The sequence below is a fragment of the Rhincodon typus genome, chromosome 28 (genome assembly GCF_021869965.1).
Source record: "Rhincodon typus isolate 14 chromosome 28, sRhiTyp1.1, whole genome shotgun sequence".
NCBI lineage: Eukaryota > Metazoa > Chordata > Chondrichthyes > Orectolobiformes > Rhincodontidae > Rhincodon > Rhincodon typus.
In genome coordinates, this window is record NC_063359.1 from 39,557,507 (window position 1) to 39,578,434 (window position 20,928).

General features: G+C 42.0%; 1 protein-coding gene across 2 annotated transcripts in view; it reads left to right on the forward strand.

The window, feature by feature from the left end:
• Positions 1-10,098: 10,098 nt before the first annotated feature.
• Positions 10,099-20,928, forward strand: part of LOC109917448 (zinc finger DHHC-type palmitoyltransferase 12) — a 22,465-nt gene continuing 11,635 nt past the window's right edge. For both annotated transcript variants that reach the window (XM_048613760.1, XM_048613761.1), the window contains exons 1-3: positions 10,099-11,944; positions 16,517-16,653; positions 17,070-17,177. In XM_048613760.1, the coding sequence (XP_048469717.1) occupies positions 11,848-11,944; positions 16,517-16,653; positions 17,070-17,177 (342 nt within the window). In that variant the 5' untranslated portion in view covers positions 10,099-11,847. The remainder of the gene's footprint in view (positions 11,945-16,516; positions 16,654-17,069; positions 17,178-20,928) is intronic.

Sequence of the window (20,928 nt, forward strand, 5' to 3'; positions counted from 1 at the left end):
TGGGAGGGGGAGTTGAAATGGTTCGCGACTGGGAGGTGCAGTTGTTTGTTGCGAACCGAGCATAGGTGTTCTGCAAAGCGGTCCCCAAGTCTCCGCTTGGTTTCCCCGATGTAGAGGAAGCCACACCGGGTACAGCGGATGCAGTATACCACATTGGCAGATGTGCAGGTGAACATCTGCTTGATGTGGAAAGTCTTCTTGGGGCCTGGGATGGGGGTGAGGGAGGAGGTATGGGGGCAGGTGTAGCACTTCCTGCGGTTGATGAAGGGTCTAGGCCCGAAACGTCAGCCTCTCTGCTCCTATGATGCTGCTTGGCCTGCTGTGTTCATCCAGCCCTGCACCTTGTTGTCACCTGATGAAGGAGCAGCTTGTGATATCAAATAAACCTGCTGGATGATAACCTGGTGTTGTGTGACTTCTGACTTTGTCCATGCTGGTCTAACACCAGCACCTCCACATCATAACATCTCTGAACAGGTTGATTAGAAAAATATCTAAAACTCAGCTCCTTTATTTTGTCACCAGCTGAATCCGCATTGAGAGGCTTTTGGACTGTTGCAATGTCAGTAAGAGAAAGCCCGAAGACCGATGATACTTTGGCTCTGATGAAAGATCTGGAGGATCGCCTGAGGGCTCAAATTGACAAGCTGGAACATTTGCGACTTTCTGTTGCAGAGGCAATGCAATTTTATTTCTATGTTTATTGCTTAACTTGCTGTTACTTCAATACTGTGTTTAGGGATGTATTTCCGAGGGAGGTACCACCAATGCTTTGGAAAAGGGTGTCAGGTTAACTAAGATGAACATTTTGTCAGTCCATTTGCCCTGGATTTAGGGAAAAGATTACAATTTAGCAACAGGATGGCACTTTAGCCTCTGAGTCAGAAGACTGCAGGTTCAAGTCCCTGTACGGACTGAGCATTTCTCAGCTGTCACTTCTGGTGCAGTACTGAGGGAGTGCTGCACTATCAGAGGCAGGTTAAGCTTCTAGTCTTTAGTTCTCTGTTGTTTCAGTACGTTTGAAAACTCTGCACTGTCTCTCTGGGATCCAGGCCCTGTCGCCCAGCAGTGAGATTGGGTTCGATTTTATCCAGGATGCCAATGATGACCTGAAGCTGGCAATTATGGATCATGGGGACTGGCTGGCAAGAATGAACGAGCGAATGGAGACACTTCAGATGAACACGGCTGTATTTGTGCAGGTGAGTGAGACTTAGACTTGCTTGTAGATGTAATCTTTTGTAGCTGTACAACATCAAAAGATAGATTTCTCACTCATCACTTTATATCGGCCAGTTTTACTCAAAAACAAGTCACTATACTTAAGAGTATTCAAATGGCTGTAAAGTGCTTTGATACATCTGGCTGTGAAAGGTATTATTAAAATGCTAGTCTCGGAGGCCAAAATTCCAATCCCACCTGTTCCAGAAGTGTTTAATAATATCTCTGAACAAGTTGATTAGAAAGTATCTTAAATGCAAGACATTTGCACTTGTGTTGAAGCTCCACCAATCAGAATATTCAGCATGTTGAATTTTGATTGTCAAAGTGTATGATGTAGAGTCATACAGCACGGAAAGAGACCCTTTGCCCAACTTGTCCATGCTAACCAGGTTTCCTAAAGTGAACTAGTCCCATCTGTCTGCATTTGGCCTGTATCCCTCCAAAACCTTCCTATCCATGTATCTGTCCAAATGTCTTTTAAATGTTGTAATTGTACTCGTCTCTCCCACATCCTTTGGGCAGCTTGTTCCAAATATGCACCACGCTCTGTGTGAAAACGTTGTCCATCAGGTCCCTTTTAAATGTTCCCCCTCTCACCTTAAACCTCTAGTTTTTGACTCCCCTACCCTGAGGAAAAGATCTTGGTTATTCACCTTATCTATGCCCCTCATAATTTTATAAACCGCTACAGGGTCACCCCTCAGCCTCCAATGCCTCAGGGAGGAAAGTCCCAGTCTATCCGGCCTGTCCTTATAACTTAAATCCTCCAGTCTTGGTAACATCCTTGTGAATCTTTTTTGCACCCTTTCCAGTTTAATAACATCCTTCCTACAGCAGGGCAACCAGAATTGTACGCAGTACTCCAAATGTAGCCTTATTGTCTTGTACATCTGTAACATGGTGTCCTAAATCCTGTTCTCAATGCTCTAACCCATGAAGGCAAACATGCCAAATGCCTTCTTCACCACCTGTCATTCTGTGACACTACTTTCAAGGAACTATGTCCCTGCACCCCTTGATCCCTCTGCTCAATAACACTTCCCGGGGCCCTGCTATTAACTGTGCAAGTCCTGCCCTGGTTTGTCTTACCAAAATTCAACACCTCACATTTATCTAAATTAAGCCAGTCTGCCATTCCTTATCACCATTGGCCCAGTTGATCAAGATCCAAGTGTACTCTTAGATTACCTTCTTCACTGTCCGATATACCACCAATTTTGGTGTCATCCACAAACTTACTAACCACACCTCCTATATTCTATACATATAATTTCAATGTAGGTCATGTTTGTTTACATACGGACAATGTATTATGTACATACCTGATGTTTTGTATTTTATGTAACATACACAATGCATGTTATCATCTTGTATGCTTTTGTAGGCTGCAGAGACAACTCTGCTTTAAAAGGTAACACAAGAACGGTACATCTAGTTTTTAATATAAACTGTTATATTTCAGATGAACACAAAGCCCAGGATTTGGGCTAATAAACATTCCAGCAAGCGATACAGCCGCTGGACAAAGTCTACAATCATGGATGACACTCGGTCAGAGGTGGGATGGTCTCCAGTGAGAACCCGCCGAAATAGTGATGCTGCATCTGAAATGTCGTGTGCCTGGTAGCAAACAACCTAAAAGCCCTAAGCCCCCGGGATCTGGATATGTGGAGAGGATTCAAGACGGTTAATGACATGCCTACTCATGCATTCCAACATCCTCAGCTGCCCAGGTCATTTTTCTAAAAACAAAGGTCTCCAATTTCACCAGATCCCATGGTTCCAATATCCTCTCTTACAGTCTGCATACAGTGTGTGCAGACCAGAAATGCTATAGCAGTTCCACTATAGCTTTCACCCTTAATAATTTATTGATGTTGGCTGAATGTATCAGTTATGATTCTTGCCAGAGTTAGGGAGATGTATTCAGAAGATACATTAAACAGAGACACACCTGCCCTCTCGTGGAGATAAAAGATTTAATGGCTACTATTTCTGAATAACAGAGGTGTTTCTGCTCAGTGTCCTGATCATAAGAAATAGGAGCAAGACTAGGCCATCCAACCCCTCAGACGTGCTCTGCCAGTCAGTAAGACAACACTCACAGATTCCCTCAACTCCCTTGTTGATTAAAAATCTATCTAACTCAACTTTGAAAAATTTCAATGACTAACCTTCATTGTTTGCTGGGAAAGAGAATTCCAATTAAAAACACAAGCAGATCAGCCAAGATCTTATTAATTGATGGTGCAGGCTCAATACGCTGAATGGCCCATTTCTGTTCCTAATTTCTGTTCATATAGGAATGTATATTTTTGTTTTAATTAACCTAATAATAATTTCATCCCTGGATTGCATTACTGTTTCCATTGATGGGGATGTCTGTAGCCAGACACAGGTGGAAAATATTTGGCAAAAGAACCAGGGTGGAGACAAGAATTTAATTTGCATGTGATTTGTTATGATCTGGAACACACTCTGAACGAATGATGGAAGTAGATTCAGTGGTCATTTTCTAAAGAGAATTGGATAATTAATTGAAAAAAAGAAATACAGTGAAAAGATTTCCAAGCAAGGGGCAGGTGTAGAATTATATGAATAACTCAAAAATTCAGGCAAAAACTAAATGGACTGAGAGCCTCTATCTGTGTTGCAAGGTTTTATGACTGCTGAACATAAAAGTGTTGTTGTCCAACAATCTAAGGGTTACATTAACATTTTCCACTGCTGAGCTGTTGCCACAATTGCTGCAGGTTGATAAACTGTTACTTGACCTGAAGTGAAAGTTTTTGACTTAGTGGAAGAAATCCTGTTTGATTCGCTGTGTATTTTGATCAATAGACAAACATTTTGTGGCAGGAAAATAGGCATTTTTGACCAAAACAATATTGGGACCAAATATTTAAATACCGTTTTCTCTAACACGAACTGTTGTACCTTGAATATGTCTACCAGGTAGGAATGGGACAATGCGTGTAAACGGTTTTCAATTAAAGGGTGATGGACTAAAATCTATGATCGCTAAAATAAAAAGTTTTTTACCACATCAATATTGTTGATCTTTAAAAATGCAATGAATACATATGTGTACAGGTTCCATCAAACATCTATCCGAGCTCTCTGGCAAGTCTCACCAGAGTTACAGAATGAATTTGAAGGGCTGGAGAATGAGCCACGTTCTGCTGGAAGTGTTTGGTCATGGAGTGAATAAGAAGGGTTAGAAGCTCAACTCAGGGTTAAATAGGGCACCTAGACTGTGAGCCATCTGGCTCAGATGATGGCCAGCGAAGGGATTATAAATGCCACTTGCTATGAGCAATTAACCTCTAAAATAACCTCTGCATATTATTACTGACAACCGTCATGCACTGTCACCTTAAAAGGGGAGGGCCAGTTGTTCAACACATTTCAACTTTGTTTTGTTCAACTTTGGTGGGCCAGGAAATCAGATGGAATATGTTTTTTGACACTGCCTCACATTCTTTTCCAATCATTATTATGGGTACATTGATGTGTGATAAGACCTCAGAAGTTAACGGCACAGGATGATCAGTGACAGATAATCACTAGCAGATTGGGAGGATATTACCACTCTGGTCTGAAATAGGTCCATATTGGAATCTGTTGTAGTTGCCCATGGCTGAATATGACAAAATGGCTATTAGGGGTTTTCTTTTTAAACTGACATAGACAATCAAAGGAAATCTTAGCTCAAATCATGGCATTCACAGCCAGACAACAAAATGTCTGAGTCATGGCAAAATGGGACAAGAATGCAAAAGTTAAAAACTCTGATAAGGCAGTTCAGATGAAAACCATCTGATCAGAGATTTCTGATTTTTATATGAAATAGAAAGGGAAAGCTTGCCCTACCCAAGATGAGCCTTTGTAAGTAATTATAATTACGTATTAGAGTAGATATATTTGTACAAGAAGTTTAAATTTATTAGATATTGGGGAATTAAATTCTTGAAGGCAGTTAGCCTTCGATGCAGAAACTAATTTCAATAAACACACTTGCAGAAACTTTTTTCTCAGTCAGCAAGATTAGAACAAAGAAAAAAAGGTATAAACAGAATAACCTCATAAGAATACCAAGAGACAAATAACATAGCAAGGGGAGGCAGAAACAATTTTGAAACAGGGTCGCTATGGCCACAAGAGAATAAACAACTGCCACTTCACAAGTCAGGTAAGAGGAAAGCTGTTCCTGAAATTGTTAGCTTTGTCACAGAATCATAGTATTAGGTTTAACTTTACATAACTTTAAGTACCTTTATATTAGTGCTGATATGAGAAATATTGTAGTAATTGGTAAAAAAATTAATGTCTTTTTAACCTTCTGTACTAAGATCAACAAGGGATATGAATTGCATAACTGAATTTCAAAAGTCATCAGTAATAAGCGAGTATATGATGCAACAGGCAAATGTATAGGAAGGGACATAATCGGTGTTGGAATGCAGTCAATAATCCTCAGAGCCCAAGGACAGGTGATAGGGGATCTGGCAAACATCATGACATGATCGGAGGACCTAAGAAGGACCATGAAGTTTGTCCATCATTGATCATCTATTCAAAGGATTGGATGTGTAAGTCAGAGCGGGCTTGGCAAGCACCGATGTCAATGTTGCATGTAACCAGAGTAACATGGTATGTACAAATATCCTGTAATTTATTGGGGAAGGTAGAATGTCACTGACCTCCGATCTGAGCTGTCATTGAGAGGGCATTTTGGCTCCACGTGAAAACCAGATTCAGATCTCTGGTCTCTCACATGTGTGGTAAAGGAGCTCCGAAGAAAGATTGATTTGTGCTACTGAACACGGGAGTCAGGCTCCTCTTTAAAATTCTTCTCCAACAGGATCCTCTTAGTTTAATATTATACATTTCTTTCAGAAAACAATGCTTTAGAACATGTCTTGAGTAATTTGAAACGTGTAGTGAGAGAAGCCAGTTTAGGAGGAACAGATAACTGGACTCAAGATTCCCAAAGCCTATTGGGGGTTTTCCTCTCGTCATATCTGGATCTGTTGTAGACTCATTAAAAAGATTGATTACAATGAGTCAACAACTCCATTAATATTTTATAACTACAGCACGGTAGAAGACAAAGCCTACAGTGCTTGCTCTTTCTTCATCCAAACAATATCCACGTTCTCAAGATATGTTCAAATACTTCATCCTTGCACATGCCCACTATGGCTCGGGATGGGATATTCAAGAAGCCTCCTTTGGTTATTTGTTGTTCTATCACCATTTATTACTGCATGATTGGGGCACTTTACAAACATAGGAACTGAGAGCTAGATTAGACCATTTGTCCCCTTAAGCCTGCTCCACCATTCAATATGATCCTGGCTGATCTGATACTCTAAATAACCTTCGACTTCCTTTTCCTGACTTTGACAGGACAAGAAGCTGTCCACCTCAGCCTTAAAATATACAAACAACTTTGCTTTTGTCACTCTCTGGAGAAGAGAATTTTAAAGACAGTGAAAATATTTCTCCTAATTTCTATCTTCAATGGAAGACCCCTTATTTAAATTGTGTCCTCTAGTTCTGGTGTCTCTCACAAGTGAAACATCCTTTCAAAGAGTCAATAAGATCATCTCTTATACTTCTAAACTCTGATAGATACAGACTGAGCCGTACAACCCTTTATTAAGATACATTCATCCCAGGTATCAGTTGAAAGAACCTTCTCTGAACTTCCTCCTCCTCCTCCCCACACACTCTCTCTCTCTCTCTCTATGGATGCTGCCAGATCTACTGAGTTTTTCCTGTTTCTTTCTGTTTTGATTTACAGTATCCACTGTATTTGTTTTTATGTGTAATTAAAGTGAAGGTTAGCCATGATCCAATTAGTCATCGGAACAGGTTTGATGAGCTGAATGATCTCCAGTTACTATAAGGCAAAAGTGTTTATAACAGCCAAATTAGCGGAGATGATGGCATATTGGTAATGTCACCAGACTAATAATTCAGAGGCCCAAGCTAGTACTCTGGAAACATGAGTTTACAGCTAATGTTAGAAGTTAAATTCTAAGTAACAATATTATACCAATTATCATTTTGATTAAATTGAAAACTAGTCTCAGTGATGTCAACCATGAAACGATCATGGATTGTCATATACATCCATCTGGTGCTCAAAATCCTTTGAAAGAAAAGGAAATCTGCCATCCTTACCTGGTCTGGAATACATGTGACAATGTAGTTGACACTCAACAGCCCTCTGAAGTGGCCTAGCAAGACAATCAGTTGTACAAGACCACTACAGAAAGGTCAAGCAATTAAGGATGAGTAACAAGTACTGGCCTTAATTTTAAAAATCTAACATTGAAGCAAAGTATGATGGATAATGGAATTCTCAGATAGAAAGAGAAAAGTGCTAGAAATACTCAGTGTGTCAGGCAGCATCATGAAGGGAAACAGAGTTAATGTTCCGGGTGTGCTTCTCTGTTGAGAGAATCTCTTGTTTCTATGGCAAAACAGTGAAAGATTATGGAGGTAGACAGGAAATTGGAGCTGATGCCACATGACTTTACTAAATGGAATAAACTAACTCAAGGGATTGAATAGTGTCCTCCTAATGTGTATGTTTATACTTTCCTGTCAGCCCCCATGACCCTTAATCAAATACATGCCAGACTCAACGCCAACGTAACCTATTACTTAGCCTCTACTGCTCTGGGTTCTGTGTGCATGTGTGTGTGTGGATGGTGTATTAAGGGAAGAGAATCCCCAAGACTCAAACAACCCTGTCTTAAATGTGAGATCCCTTATTTTAAAAAGCAATGTCCACTAGGACATTCCCCCTGAGGGGAAACATCCTATCAGAATCTAACTTTCAACGAGGTGACAGATTATTGGGAGTAGGCAGGAATGTGAGGTCATCAGATCAGACACCATGTTACCGAGTAGTGGAGCAAGCTGGAAGGGCTCATGGCCTATTCCTGAGTCGGGTGTAGAACATCCCAGCATTTGAAGATTCAGTAAGATTTTCCCCGTGTACTAAGTCCTCATTATCTGCAAGGGACAGGGGCACAAACTTCCTGCGGATAACAAAAAAATGTATACACCACTCCTATGTACCATGAAGGACCATGATTGGTTTACCAAGACAAACTGGACGAAGGGATAGGGTGGGATGCTCTTCAGAGGGTCGGTACAATGTTGATGGAGCGAATGGCCTCTATCTGTCCTGGAGGGATTCTATGAGACAACGTGGGAAGGGAAAAACAAGGGGCCAATCTCACAAGTATGTGGATCTGCGGATAGCAAGTCAGCAGATAACAAACATTGAGGTCCTTGCAAATTGTCCTGATGATGGCAAGACAAAAAGCTTCAACAAAATGTACTGTTTTTCAGTTATACTCAAATTTCAATAAGATGGCAAACTATCCTGTATAATAAGATTTATTTTTAAACCCCTGTAGTAAAATTTACTTTCAAAGTAATGACCTATTTGGATGAAGAATTCATCGATCCATTAAGCAAACTTCCCATTAATGAATAGAAACAAGCTGGTCAGATGGGCTGAACAATGGAAAAAGGAATTAATCCTGACAAGTGAGAGGTGATGCACTTTGGGAGGACTAACAAGGGAGTACGTATTCAAGGGTTGGAACCTAGGAAGTACATAGGATCAAAAAGACCTTGGTGCATTGTGTTCGTAGATCCTTGATGGCAGCAGGACAGGTAAATAAGGTGATTGAGGCAGCATAAAGGACTGTTACCTTTATTAGCCAAGACACTGAATACAAGAGCAAAGATATTATGACGGTGCTCCATATTTTTAAAAAATTTATTCATTTGTGAGATGTGGGCTATGCTAGCTGGCCAGCATTTATTGCTCATCTCTAGTTGCCCTTGAGAAGGTGGTGGTGAGCTGCCTTCTTGAACTGCTGCAGCCCACCTGTTGTGGGTCAACCCACAATGTCATTAGGGAGGGAATTCTAGTATTTTGACCCAGCAACAATGAAGGAACAACGATCTATTACCAAGTCAGGATAGTGAGTGGCTTGGAGAGGAACTTGAATGTGGTGGTGTTCCTATATATCTGCTGCCCTTGTCCTTCTAGATGGAAGGGGTCGTGGGTTTGGAAGGTGCTGTCTGAGGATCTTTAGTGAGTTTCTGCAGTGTATATTGTATGACTATGTCAGGCTGTTGCTTGACAAGTCTGAGAGACAGCTCTTGTAACTTTGGCACTAGCCCCTAGATGTTCGTAAGGAGGACTTTGCAGGGTCAACAGGGCTGTTTCTGCCGTTGTCTTTTCCGGTGCCTAGGTTGATGCCAGGTGATCCGTCCGGTTTCATTTCTTTGAAACTTTGTAGCGATTGGTGCAACTGAACTGGCTTGCTAGGCCATTTCACAGGGCAACTGAGAGTCAACCACATTGCTATGGGTGTGGAGTCACATTTAGGCCAGACCAGATAAGAACAACAGTTTCCTTGCCTGTGGGACATTAGTGAACCAGGATGGGTTTTTCCGACAATCATCAACGATTTCATGGTCATCAGTAGATTCTTAATTCCAGTTTTTTTAATTGATTCAAATTCCACCATCGGCGGGATTTGAAACCTGGTCCCCAGAACATTAGCTGAGTTTCTGGATTAATAGTCTAGTGATAATGCCACTAGGCCATTGCCTAGTTAAACCACAGCTAGCGTATTGAGTGCTGTTCTGGTCACTGCACTATAAGACAGTAAGATACAGGAGCAGAATTAGGCCATTCGGTCCATTAAGTCTGCTCTATTGTTTGAGCATCTTTCTCAATTCCATTCTCCTGTCTTCTCTCTTTAACCCTCGATCCCTTACCAATACAAAAAACCTGTCTGAGGAAGGGACACCAGACCCGAAATGTTAACTCTAATGTTTTCTTCACAGATGCTGCCAGACCTGCTGAGCTTTTCCAACAATTTGTTTTTGTTTCAAAAAACCTGTCTATCTCTGCCTTAAGCACACTCAATGACTTGGCCTCCACAGCCCTCTGTGACAGAGTTCCATAGAGTCACCACCCTCTGGCAGAAGGAATTCTTCGTCATCTCAGATCTAAAGAATCATCCCTTTGCTTTGAGGCTGTGCCCCCACATCCTACTGTTGCCTACTAGTGGAAACATCTTCTCCATGTCCACTCCATCCATGACTCCCAGTGTTCTGTAAGTTTCAATGAGATACCCCCTCATCCTTGTAAACTCTATTGAGTACAGACCCAGAGTTCTCAAACACTCCTCATATCACACACTGTTCATCCCTGGGACCATTCTATAAACCTCCTCTAGACCCCCTCCAATGCCAGCACATCCTTCCTTAGATACAGGGCCCAAAAATTGCTCACAATATTCCAAATGTGTATGATCAGAGCCATATGCAGCCTCAACAGTAAAGACCCATCAGGATTTTGCTGAGGATGGAGCAATTCAGCAAAGACAGATTAGATAGGGAGAGCAAAGAAGGCTGAGGGGAACCCTAAATGAGAGGTACAAAGCTGTGAGGGGTGTAGGTAGGGAGAAACTTTACCCCATAGGTCAGGAGGTGGACGTAGAGGGGCTGGGTATCAGTTTTAAGCAATGGGATGAGAGGAGTTTTTTCAAAATCACTGAGTGATTATGTGAAGTAGGGACAGGAATAAGCTGTCCAGCCTGTTCAACCTGCTCCACCATTCAATAGTATCATGGCTGATCTGGTGGGAATCTGGAACTTACTGTACCTGAAAAGGGTGGTAGAGTCAAAAGCCTTCATAACCTTTGAGTAGTACTTAGATGAGCATTTTCTATCCAATGCATACAAGGCGAAATGCTGAAAAATGTGATTTGAATAGATGGACAGGCAGGGATATGGTGGGCTGAAAAGACCCCTTTCCCTGCTAATAACACTCTATACAACACAGATTCCCCATTCTTCTTACTCTCAATAAAGGTCACGAATCTGTGGGATTCACTACCCTAGAGTGTGGTGGACACTGAGTAAATTTTGAAAAAGGAGATGGACAGATTTAAATGAAAGATGAGTTGAAGGGTTTTGAAGGAGGCGCAGGAAGGTGGGCGTGGAGGCAGAAACAGAAATTGCTGGAGAAGCTCAGCAGGTCCGGCAGCATCTGTGGAAAGAGATTGATTTATTGTCACGTGTATCGATGTACACTGAAAAGCTTTGTTTACGAGCAGTGCGGGTAGATCATAGTAAGCAAAGAATGTACAGATCCCAAACACTTAGAGGCATACAGGTTACATTGCACAGGGCACGTACGAGGCAAAGTCAACTTTAGCAAGAAACACTTGAAGAGTTCACTGACCCTTCTTCATCAGAAGCTGAGAGAGTGAAGATGAAGCTGTGATCATTTGGAGCAGACTGGAGGGGCTGAATGGCCTACTCCACGCTCTCCTTATGAAGTGAGGAGAGATGATTGCCTCAACCTCCGGATCCCGGGAGCCACTCAATCCGCTCCAGGTTTTACCTCCGACCGGCCCCTAGCTCCTGACCAATCAAGACGCGGGTTACTGTCACGCCCCAGGAGATGGGGGCGGGCGCCGCTCGTGGCGGTGAGCCTCGCGGGTACCGATCCTGCTGCCGTTTTCCTTAGTCTCGGAGTCCGACTCTCGGTCCTGGGAAGACCCCGGAATGTTCAAGAACCTTCTCTCGACCGGCTCCTTGATCCGGGCCCTGCACGCGGCGCTGACGTGGGCGGTGACGTTGGTGCTCTTCCTGTTCGAGACGGGTGAGGTGACACTCGGACTGTACCATCTCCTCCGCGGGGTGGTGGGTGTAGGGCAGAGTATGGAATGGAGTCTTTAATGGAAGTAGTCATGGTTACTGAACACAATTACTGCCTAGAGTATAATATTTATGCCATTTTTAAGCATCGCCTGTGATTAGTCTTTGTAAGGGTTAATTTTTTTTTCTATATGATTTTATGCTCTCCCTTTTTAAAAAGAGTGGTAGATCCTATGACGTACTACAACAACAAAACAACTTTTATTTCATTGAAAGCTCGCCTAATAAACACAATAAATGCCCAGTAGCAATTATTCGAAAACCATAAGCCATTAGGGAAAACTGAAATAAAAACTACTGATAAAAGGGGAGATGAAGCGAGATGCAAAGTGGTTGTTGTGGAGTCTGATTATCAGTACGGAGCTGTTGGGCCGAATGGCCTGTTTGTGCCAGGACAGATTGGAGCATTTCTAAATGAAGTTTCTGCAGTTGTGTGTAACCTCTCCTAATTTCCATGATGTATGCTTCCATGGTACCCTCATCAATCCCACTATAATGTGACAATGCCTCGCAAAAAGCAGTAAGGGTCCCGAACTGAAACATCAACCTTCCTGCTCCTCTGATGCTGCTTGGCCTGCTGTGTTCATCCAGCTCTACATCTTGTTATCTCTGACTCCAGCGTCGGCAGTTCTTACTATCTCAGTCAATAAATCTTGTCTGGCAGCATCTGTGGAAAGAGAAACGAGTTTATAATATCAAGTCCAGTGACTGGACTCAAAACATTTAACTCTTGTTTCTCTCTCTCCACAGATGCTACCAAACCTGTAATTTCTGTTTTTGCTTCAGATTTCCAACATTCATAGTTCTTTAAAAGATCTTTTGATTGATGAAAGTTAACAATCTGTCCAAACCCATATCTGTGTTCAAATCACAAGGTTCCAATGCCCATAAAAAACCTTTTTCTTATCTGTTCCCATATGGCAACAAAAGTGCAAAGACCGTACTTTATGTCCTCTTTGGTAAAGAAATAACTCAGTTCCACATGATAATTTCATTCATCCACTGGTCATAAGTTTCACTCTCAGAAAGCAGGTTTAGCCATCCCAAAACTTGACATTTTGACTCAACCATTCTCTGCTACCAATGTGATACATTAGAAGGTAACTGCTTAACAATTCCAAGTCTACATTTTCAGTGAGAGCTTTATTTCAGTTAACCCCACATTGTAAAACTCACACCCCACTGATTACTAGCTTCCCACATTTATACAATTAAATCTAACCCTTTTAACTCTCAGCAAATATATCCATTGTCTGTTCCCTCATTCCATTATGTCTCAGACATTCTTTCAGACCATATTAAATAATAACACCTGCAAGATGTTCTCTCTAGCCTCAAATAACACTGATCTTGCTAATGTTGATCTCATCTAGTGCACACCCTGTGCAATATAACCTGTATGCCTCTAAGTCTTTTTTGATCTGTACATCCTTTGCTTTCTATGATCTGCCTGTACCACTTGTAAACAAAACTTTTCACTGTATTTTGGTACATGTGACAGTAAATCAGTCAATCAGTCAAGATGTCTTCTGTGCCACTCAGCATCCTGATTTGGAACTATGTCATTGTTCCTTCACCATGATTGAGTGAAAATCCTGGAAAAGCATCCTCAACAACACAGTGGGTGTACTTATCCTTGGTGGATTGCAGTGGTTCAAGAAGGTAGCTTCCTACCACCTTCTCTAAGGAAATTTGGGAAAGGGAATAAATGATGGGCAAACCACTAATGCCCACATCCCAGAAATGAATTTTTAATAAAAGTTCCACATTCTTACCGCTCTAGTAAAAAAAAAATTCTCCTACAATCATTGTTGGATTTATTAGTGGTTCTCTTGTATTTCTGGCTCCCAGTTTTGGAATGTGTCTAAGCCAGAAACATTTCTATTCATTTACCTCAATTTACAGAAAAGAAAAAGATGCAGAACAGTTGTAGTATGAAATTTCTGAATTAAAAACAAACTCATAATTTAAAACTCCTGTCACGTTTTTCTAACTAAAAGACTTTCTTTTGTGGCTTTCATAACCTCTGATAAATGTAAAAGATTTAATGACACAATTTTAATGACTAGCAAGGAAGTTGTCCTCCAAGTTTTTAGGACAGTTTTGAATGCTCAGCCAACGGCACTAAAAAAAAGGTTTGATTGTTGTCGCATTTGCTGTTTGTAGTAGTTTTGTGTGCTCAAATTATAGCGCTTTTAAAAACTTTTCTCATAGGATGTGTCCCTGTTCCTAATTACCCTTTTGTAGGTAATAGTAAGATGCCACCTTGAACTGCTGTAGGCCATATGGTGTATGTACATCCATGGTGACTGCGTTAAAAGTACTTCATTTGTTCTAAAAACCATAAAAATAGGAGCAGCATTAGGCCATTCAGATCACTGAATCTGCTCCGCTATTCGATCACGGCTGATATGTTTCTCAACTCCATCCTCCTACCTTCTCCCCATAACCTTTGAGTTCCTTCCCAATCAAGGACCTATCCATCTCTCTTAAAGACAGACAATGACTTGGCCTCCACAGCCCTCTGTGGCAATGAGTTCCACAGAGTCACCACTCTCTGGCTGAAGAAATTCCTCCTCATCTCAGTTCTCAAGGGTCATCCCTTCACTGAGAGTTTGTGCACTTGGGTCATAGCATCTCCTACTAGTGGAAACATTTCCACATAGGTTCTATCCAGGCCTGTCAGTATATTTTAAGTTTCAATCAGATCCAAACCTTACCTATCTAAAATCTGAGTACAGACCCATAGTTGTCAACCACCCCACATATGACAAGCCCTTCATCCCCAGCTCTGGATTCACTCCAAGGCCAGCATATTCTTCCTTAGATACGGGGCCCATAACTCCTCACATTATTCCAATTGTTGTCAGAGCAGAGCCTTATACATCCTTGCTGTTGTACACTAGCCCTCTAGAAATGAATGCTAACATTGCATTTGTATTCCTAACTGTCAACTGAATGTCCATGTTAACCTTAAGAGAATCCTGAACTAGGACTCCTTTGTGCTTCAGATTTCCAAAGCCTTTCCTCGTTTAGAAAATAGTGTGTACGCTCCTGTTCTTTCAACCATAACCTCACATTATATTTCATCTGCCACTTCTTTGCCCACTTTACTAGCCTATCCAACTCCATTTGCAGCCTCCCCAGTTCCTCAACACTACCTGCCTCTCTATCTATCTTTGTGTCATCTGCAAACTTAGCAATAATGCCCTCATTTCCTTCTTCCAGATCGTCAATGTATAATGTGAATAGTTGTGGTCCCAACATGGATCCCTACGGAACTCCACTAGTTACTGGCTGCTATCCTGGAAAAGGCTCCTTTATCCCCACCCTCTGCCTTCTGCAAGTCAGCCAGTGCTCTATCCATTCCAGTAACTTGCCTCTAATACCATGGGCTCTTATTTATCAGGCTCCTACACAGCATCTTGTCAAAGGTCTTCTAGAAATCCATATCTAAACAGATCATATCCACTGGCTCTCCTTTGTCTAACTTGTGTGTTACCTCCTCAAAGAATTCTAAGCATGAACACCATGAGCTCTTATCTTTTTTGGTAGCCTCCTGGGTGGCACCTTGTCAAAGGCCTTCTGGAAATCCAAATAGCTCACACCCACTAGCTCTCCTTTGTCTAATTTGGTCATTACCTCAAAGAATTCTAACAGCTTTGTCAAGTATGATTTCCACTTGATGAAACCATGCTGATTCAGCCATATTTTACCGCGCACTTTCAAGTACTCTGCAGTCTTATCCTTAATAGTGGTCTCTAAAATTTTACCAGCGACTGAGGTCAGGCTAACCGGCCTTTAGTTCCCTGTCTTCTGCCTCCCTTGCTTCTTAAACAGGGCTGTTACATTAGCTATTTCCCAGTATCCTGGGATCCTCCCTGACTCCAGTAATTCCTGAAAGATCACCACAATGCCTCTACAATCTTTTCAACCATCTCCTTCAGAACCCTGGGGTGTAGTCCATCTGGTCTGGATGATTTATTCAGTTTCAGATATTCCAGCTTCCCCAGCACCTTCTCCTTAGTGATAGCCACTACACTCACCTCTGCCCCCTGACTCATTTGGGGTTTTGGTATGGTTCTTGAGTCTTCAACTGTGAAAATTGATGCAAAGTACCTATTCAGTTCCTCTGCCGTTTCTTTGTTCCCCTTACTACTTCTCCAGCTTCATTTTCCAGTAGTCCAGTGACCACTCTTGCTTCTCTCTTATCTTTTAGATACCTAAAAAAAAAAAGCTCTTGCAATTTTATTTTATATTTCCCTCATATTTTATCTTCTCTCCCTTTATTGCTTTTTTAGTTATCCTCTGCTGGCTTTCAAAGGCTTCCCAATCCTCTGGTATTCCAGTAGTCTTCATCACATTGTATGCTTTTTCTTTTGCTTTTTTGCTGTCCATGATTTCCCATGTCAGCCGTGATTGCCTCATCCTCCTCTTAATACGTTAACCACTTTGTCTCCTGAGATCTTGAAACTCCCTGCATAAAGTTATATATCTCTCTTTTTGATGGTTGCAGATCTGAGACGGAGTGAGAAGCGTGGTGAGTTCCTCCAGCCAGTTTCCTTTGTCCTGCTGGTTTTCTGCTCAATGTTACTGTACTTCATCACCTCCCTCATGGACCCAGGATATGTCACATTTGATGATGAACTAAAGGTAAATCAATCACTGTCCAACATGAACTGTGAGGAGTGAGCAAGGCTGCATTACTCCTCAGAGCAGCTAAAGAGAATTGTTTTCTCCAGAAAAAGATTTACGCAAGAAGTTGAAATTATAGCTAAGAAACATGTCATGTGAACAAACTGGTCAGCATACAAGTCTTCTGCCCACCACTCCATTACATCTCAGCACCTCCTTGTCTTCTCTTCTTCCTCATGTACTTACCTAGCTTTCCCTTAGATGCATCTATCACTTTGGTCTCAATCACTCCCTGTGGAAGAAAGTTCGCTAATGTTCCTTATGTGTTCAATGTGATAATTCTATTTTTAAAAATTGGTGCAAAGTGGACTGAATGTTCTGTTTTGAAGAGTTTGACTTTTCCATTTCTTGATCTTCTTGCTGGCTACTCCCAGGGCCGGATTTCTCAATCAAGTCGGGATGCTGGGGATGAGAAAGAGCAGATGATTCCTGTGGTACAGAAAGCACACAGACTGAGGCGCTGTGGATTCTGCATGGTCCAGGTCAGTTTGTTTTTTAGGAACACCTTTACTTATATAAAAACATTCTGCTTGAGCAAACGAGAACTCGTTATTTAGGGGGAGAAAATAAAACTTTAGGGTGTTCCAAAATGCCAGAAGGCTAGAGAATTGCAGTCATTATGGTAATATGGGGAGGGGTTTCTGACTTACAAACGCTCTTCCTAACAAACATGATTCTATAATTTTAAAGACCTGACATACAAACATTTCCTGTAGTTATAACTGGTTGCTTTATTATTGTCCTGCATTGTGTTTAGACTCACATACAAAACAACTTGCAGATAGACTCCAGAACAGAACCTGTTTTCAACCTGGGCACTGCCTGTACAGGAAAGGTAACAGCCAATGTGCGTGCTACAAATTCTGCCCAGCAATAATGTGAGACTGGTGGTGAGTTAGGGAGCAACATCGGCAATGTGCCCTTTTATTTTTACAAATTCACTCATGGGATATAGGCATTGCTGGCTAGCAACCATCCCCAAATAAGTCTTGAGCAGATAATGGTGAGCTGCCTTCTTGAATTTCTGGGGTGTAGGTACACTCACAATGCCTTTAGAGAGGGAGTTCCAGAATTTTGATCCAGTGTCAGCAAGGGAATAGTGATATAGCTCCAAGTCAGGGTGGCATGAGGCTTGGAGGGGCACTTGCTGTTGTCATGACTCAATGGGGTATTGCAATGGAAATCAAGCCCCAGTATTCCTGAAGTCACTACAAATGTGAAAATTTGAATCCCAAGAAACATGAATTATACAGATAGGTAAAAAAGAATATGCAAACTATGTTTTCCATTAACAGGAAAATACATCATAATCAAAATGTTCTTAAAGCAATGACAAAAAACAAACAGGAGTTGCTAGCTTATAAATCAAACTGTATTCCTGTCATAATGTATGTGCATATACAATCAGACACACGAAGATAAGAAAAAGGATGTTTTTGGAATGGGGTGGAAGAAGACAGTGAAGCAAAGTTCTGGCACCAGTCTGGATTTTCAGTTTTCTTTTGACTCCAGGTTGTGGATGCACCAATTCTCAGTCTTCCACTCACTGGTTGAGAATTTGCCCTCACAGTGCCTCTGCAGAGGTTTTATCATCTTTATCCTTTTATCAAGGGAATTTGCAGAAAGAGCAATTTACAGGGAAATGGTGAGTGAGGACAGCTACCAGGAAATTTTCTGTTAGGAGTGAAACAGGAGGGAAAGAGAGATTTAGGTGCTTTGTCTTGATAATCGTCGAATCATGGAGATGTACAGCATGGAAACAGACCCTTCGGTCCAACTCATCCATGCTGACCAGATATCCAGTATTAATCTAGTCCCATTTGTCAGCATTTAGCTCCTATCCCTCTCAACTCCTCCTATTCATGTACCCATCCTGATGTCTTTTAAATGTTATAATCGTACCAGCCTCCACCACTTCCTCTGGTAGCTCATTCCATACATGCATCACCCTCTGTATGGAAAATATTGCTGCTTAGGTCCCTTTTATATCTTTTCCCTCTCATCTTAAATCTATGCCCTCTAGTTTTGGACTTCCCACCCCAGGGAAAAGACCTTGCCTATTTATCCTATCAATGCCCCTCATAATTTTATAAACCTCTATAAGGTCGCCCCTCAGCCTCCGATGCTCCAGGGAAAATAGCCCCAGTTTATTCAGTCTCTCCCAATAGCTCAAACCCTCCAACCCTGGCAACATCCTTGTAAATCTTTTCAGAACCATTTCTAGTTTCACAACATCCTTCCTACAAGAGGAAGACCAGAATTGCATGCAATACTCCAAAAACGGCCGAACCAATGTCTGGATAGCCACTACATGACATCCCAGCTCCTGTACTCAGTGCACTGACCAATAAAGGCAAGCATACTAAACGCCTTCTTCACTATCCTGTCTACCTGCAACTCCACTTTCAAGGAACTCTGATCCTGCATTTCAAGGTCTCTTTGTTCAGCAACCCTCCCCAGGACCTTACCATTAAGTATATAAGTCCTGCTCTGATTTTTCTTTCCAAAATGCAGCAGCTCACATTAATCTAATTTAAACTCTATCTGCCACTCCTTGGTCCATTGGCCCATCTGTTCAAGATCCCGTTGTACTCTGAGGTAACCTTCTTCGCTGTCCACTGCTCCTCCAATTTTAGTGTCATCTGCAAACCATACCTCCTATGTTCACCATCCAGTTCATTTATATAAAAGACAAAAAGCAGTGGACCCAGCACCGATTCCTGTGGCACACCGCTGGTCACAGGCCTCCAGTCTGAAAAACACCCCTCCACCAACCCCTCTGTCTTCTACCTTTGAGCCAGTTCTGTATCCAAACGGCTAGTCCTCTCTCCATTCCGTGTGATCTAGCCTTGCTAACCAGTCTACTACGAGGAACCTTGTTGAACACCTTACTGAAGTCCATATAGATCACGTCCATCACTCTGCCCTCATCAATCCTCTTCATTACTCTTACAAAAAAACTCGATCAAGTTAGTGAGACACAATTTCCCATACACAGAGCCATGTTGACTATTCCTAATCAGTCCTTGCCTTTGCAAATAAATGTAAATCCTGTCCCTCAGGATCCCGTCCAACAACTTGTCCACCACTGATGTCAGGCTCACCGGTCTATAGTTCCCTGGCTTTTCCTTACCACCTTTCTTAAATAGTAGCACCACGTTAGCCAACCTCCAGTCTTCCGGCACCTCACCTGTGGCTATTGGTGATGCAAATATCTCAGCGAGGGACCTAGCAATCACTTCTCCTCACTTCCCACAGAGTTCTAGGGTACACCTGATCTGGTCCTGGGGATTTATCCACCTTTATGCGTTTTAAGACATCCCGCACCACCTCCTCTGTAATATGGACACTTCTCAAGATGTTGCTGTTTATTTCCCCACATCCTATATCTTCCATATCTTTTTCCACAGTAAACACTGATGCAAAATACTCATTTAGAATCTCCCCCATCTCCTGCGGTTCCACAGGTAGGTGGTCTTGCTGATCTTTAAGGGGCCCTATTCTGTCCCTAGCTTGCATTCTCCAAACACAAGACTGTAGCAACCTGCTCAGGAATCAACTTAGGAATTAGGAATTATTACCATGCTGATCTCTCCTGAATCCACACAGTTGGTCCTGATTGAAACACCAGTGTCTGAGCAAAACTGTTGTTTGATCTGTCAAGCCTGCTCTGCCATTCAATAGGATGGTGGCTGATCCAACACTCGTCACGTCCACTATCCTACATTTTCCCCATAACCATTGGTTCCCTTACTGATCAAGTATTTATTTCAGCCTTAAATGTACACAAGGACTCTGCCTCCAAAGCTATCTGTGGCAAGGAGTTCCAAAGACTCTTGACAATCTGGAGAAGAAAATCCTCCTCATCTCAGTTTTAAATTGGCCCCCCTAGTTGTGAGACTGTGCCACTTGGCCCTAGACTCTTCCATGAGGGGAAACATCTCCCAGCATTTACCCTGACAAGCCACTTCAGAATTGTATGTGTTTTAATGAAATCACCTCTGTCTTCTAAAATCCAATGAATAGACCCCTAACCTATTTAACCTTTGCTCATAAGACAGTCGCTCTCACCAGAAACCATCCTACTGAATCTTCTTCGAACTGCTCCTATTGAAATAATATCCTTTCTTAAATAAGGGGACCGAAAACTGCTCACAGTACTCCAGAGATAGTAGGAACTGCAGATGCTGGAGAATCCGAGACAACAAGGTGCAGGGCTGGATGAACACAGCA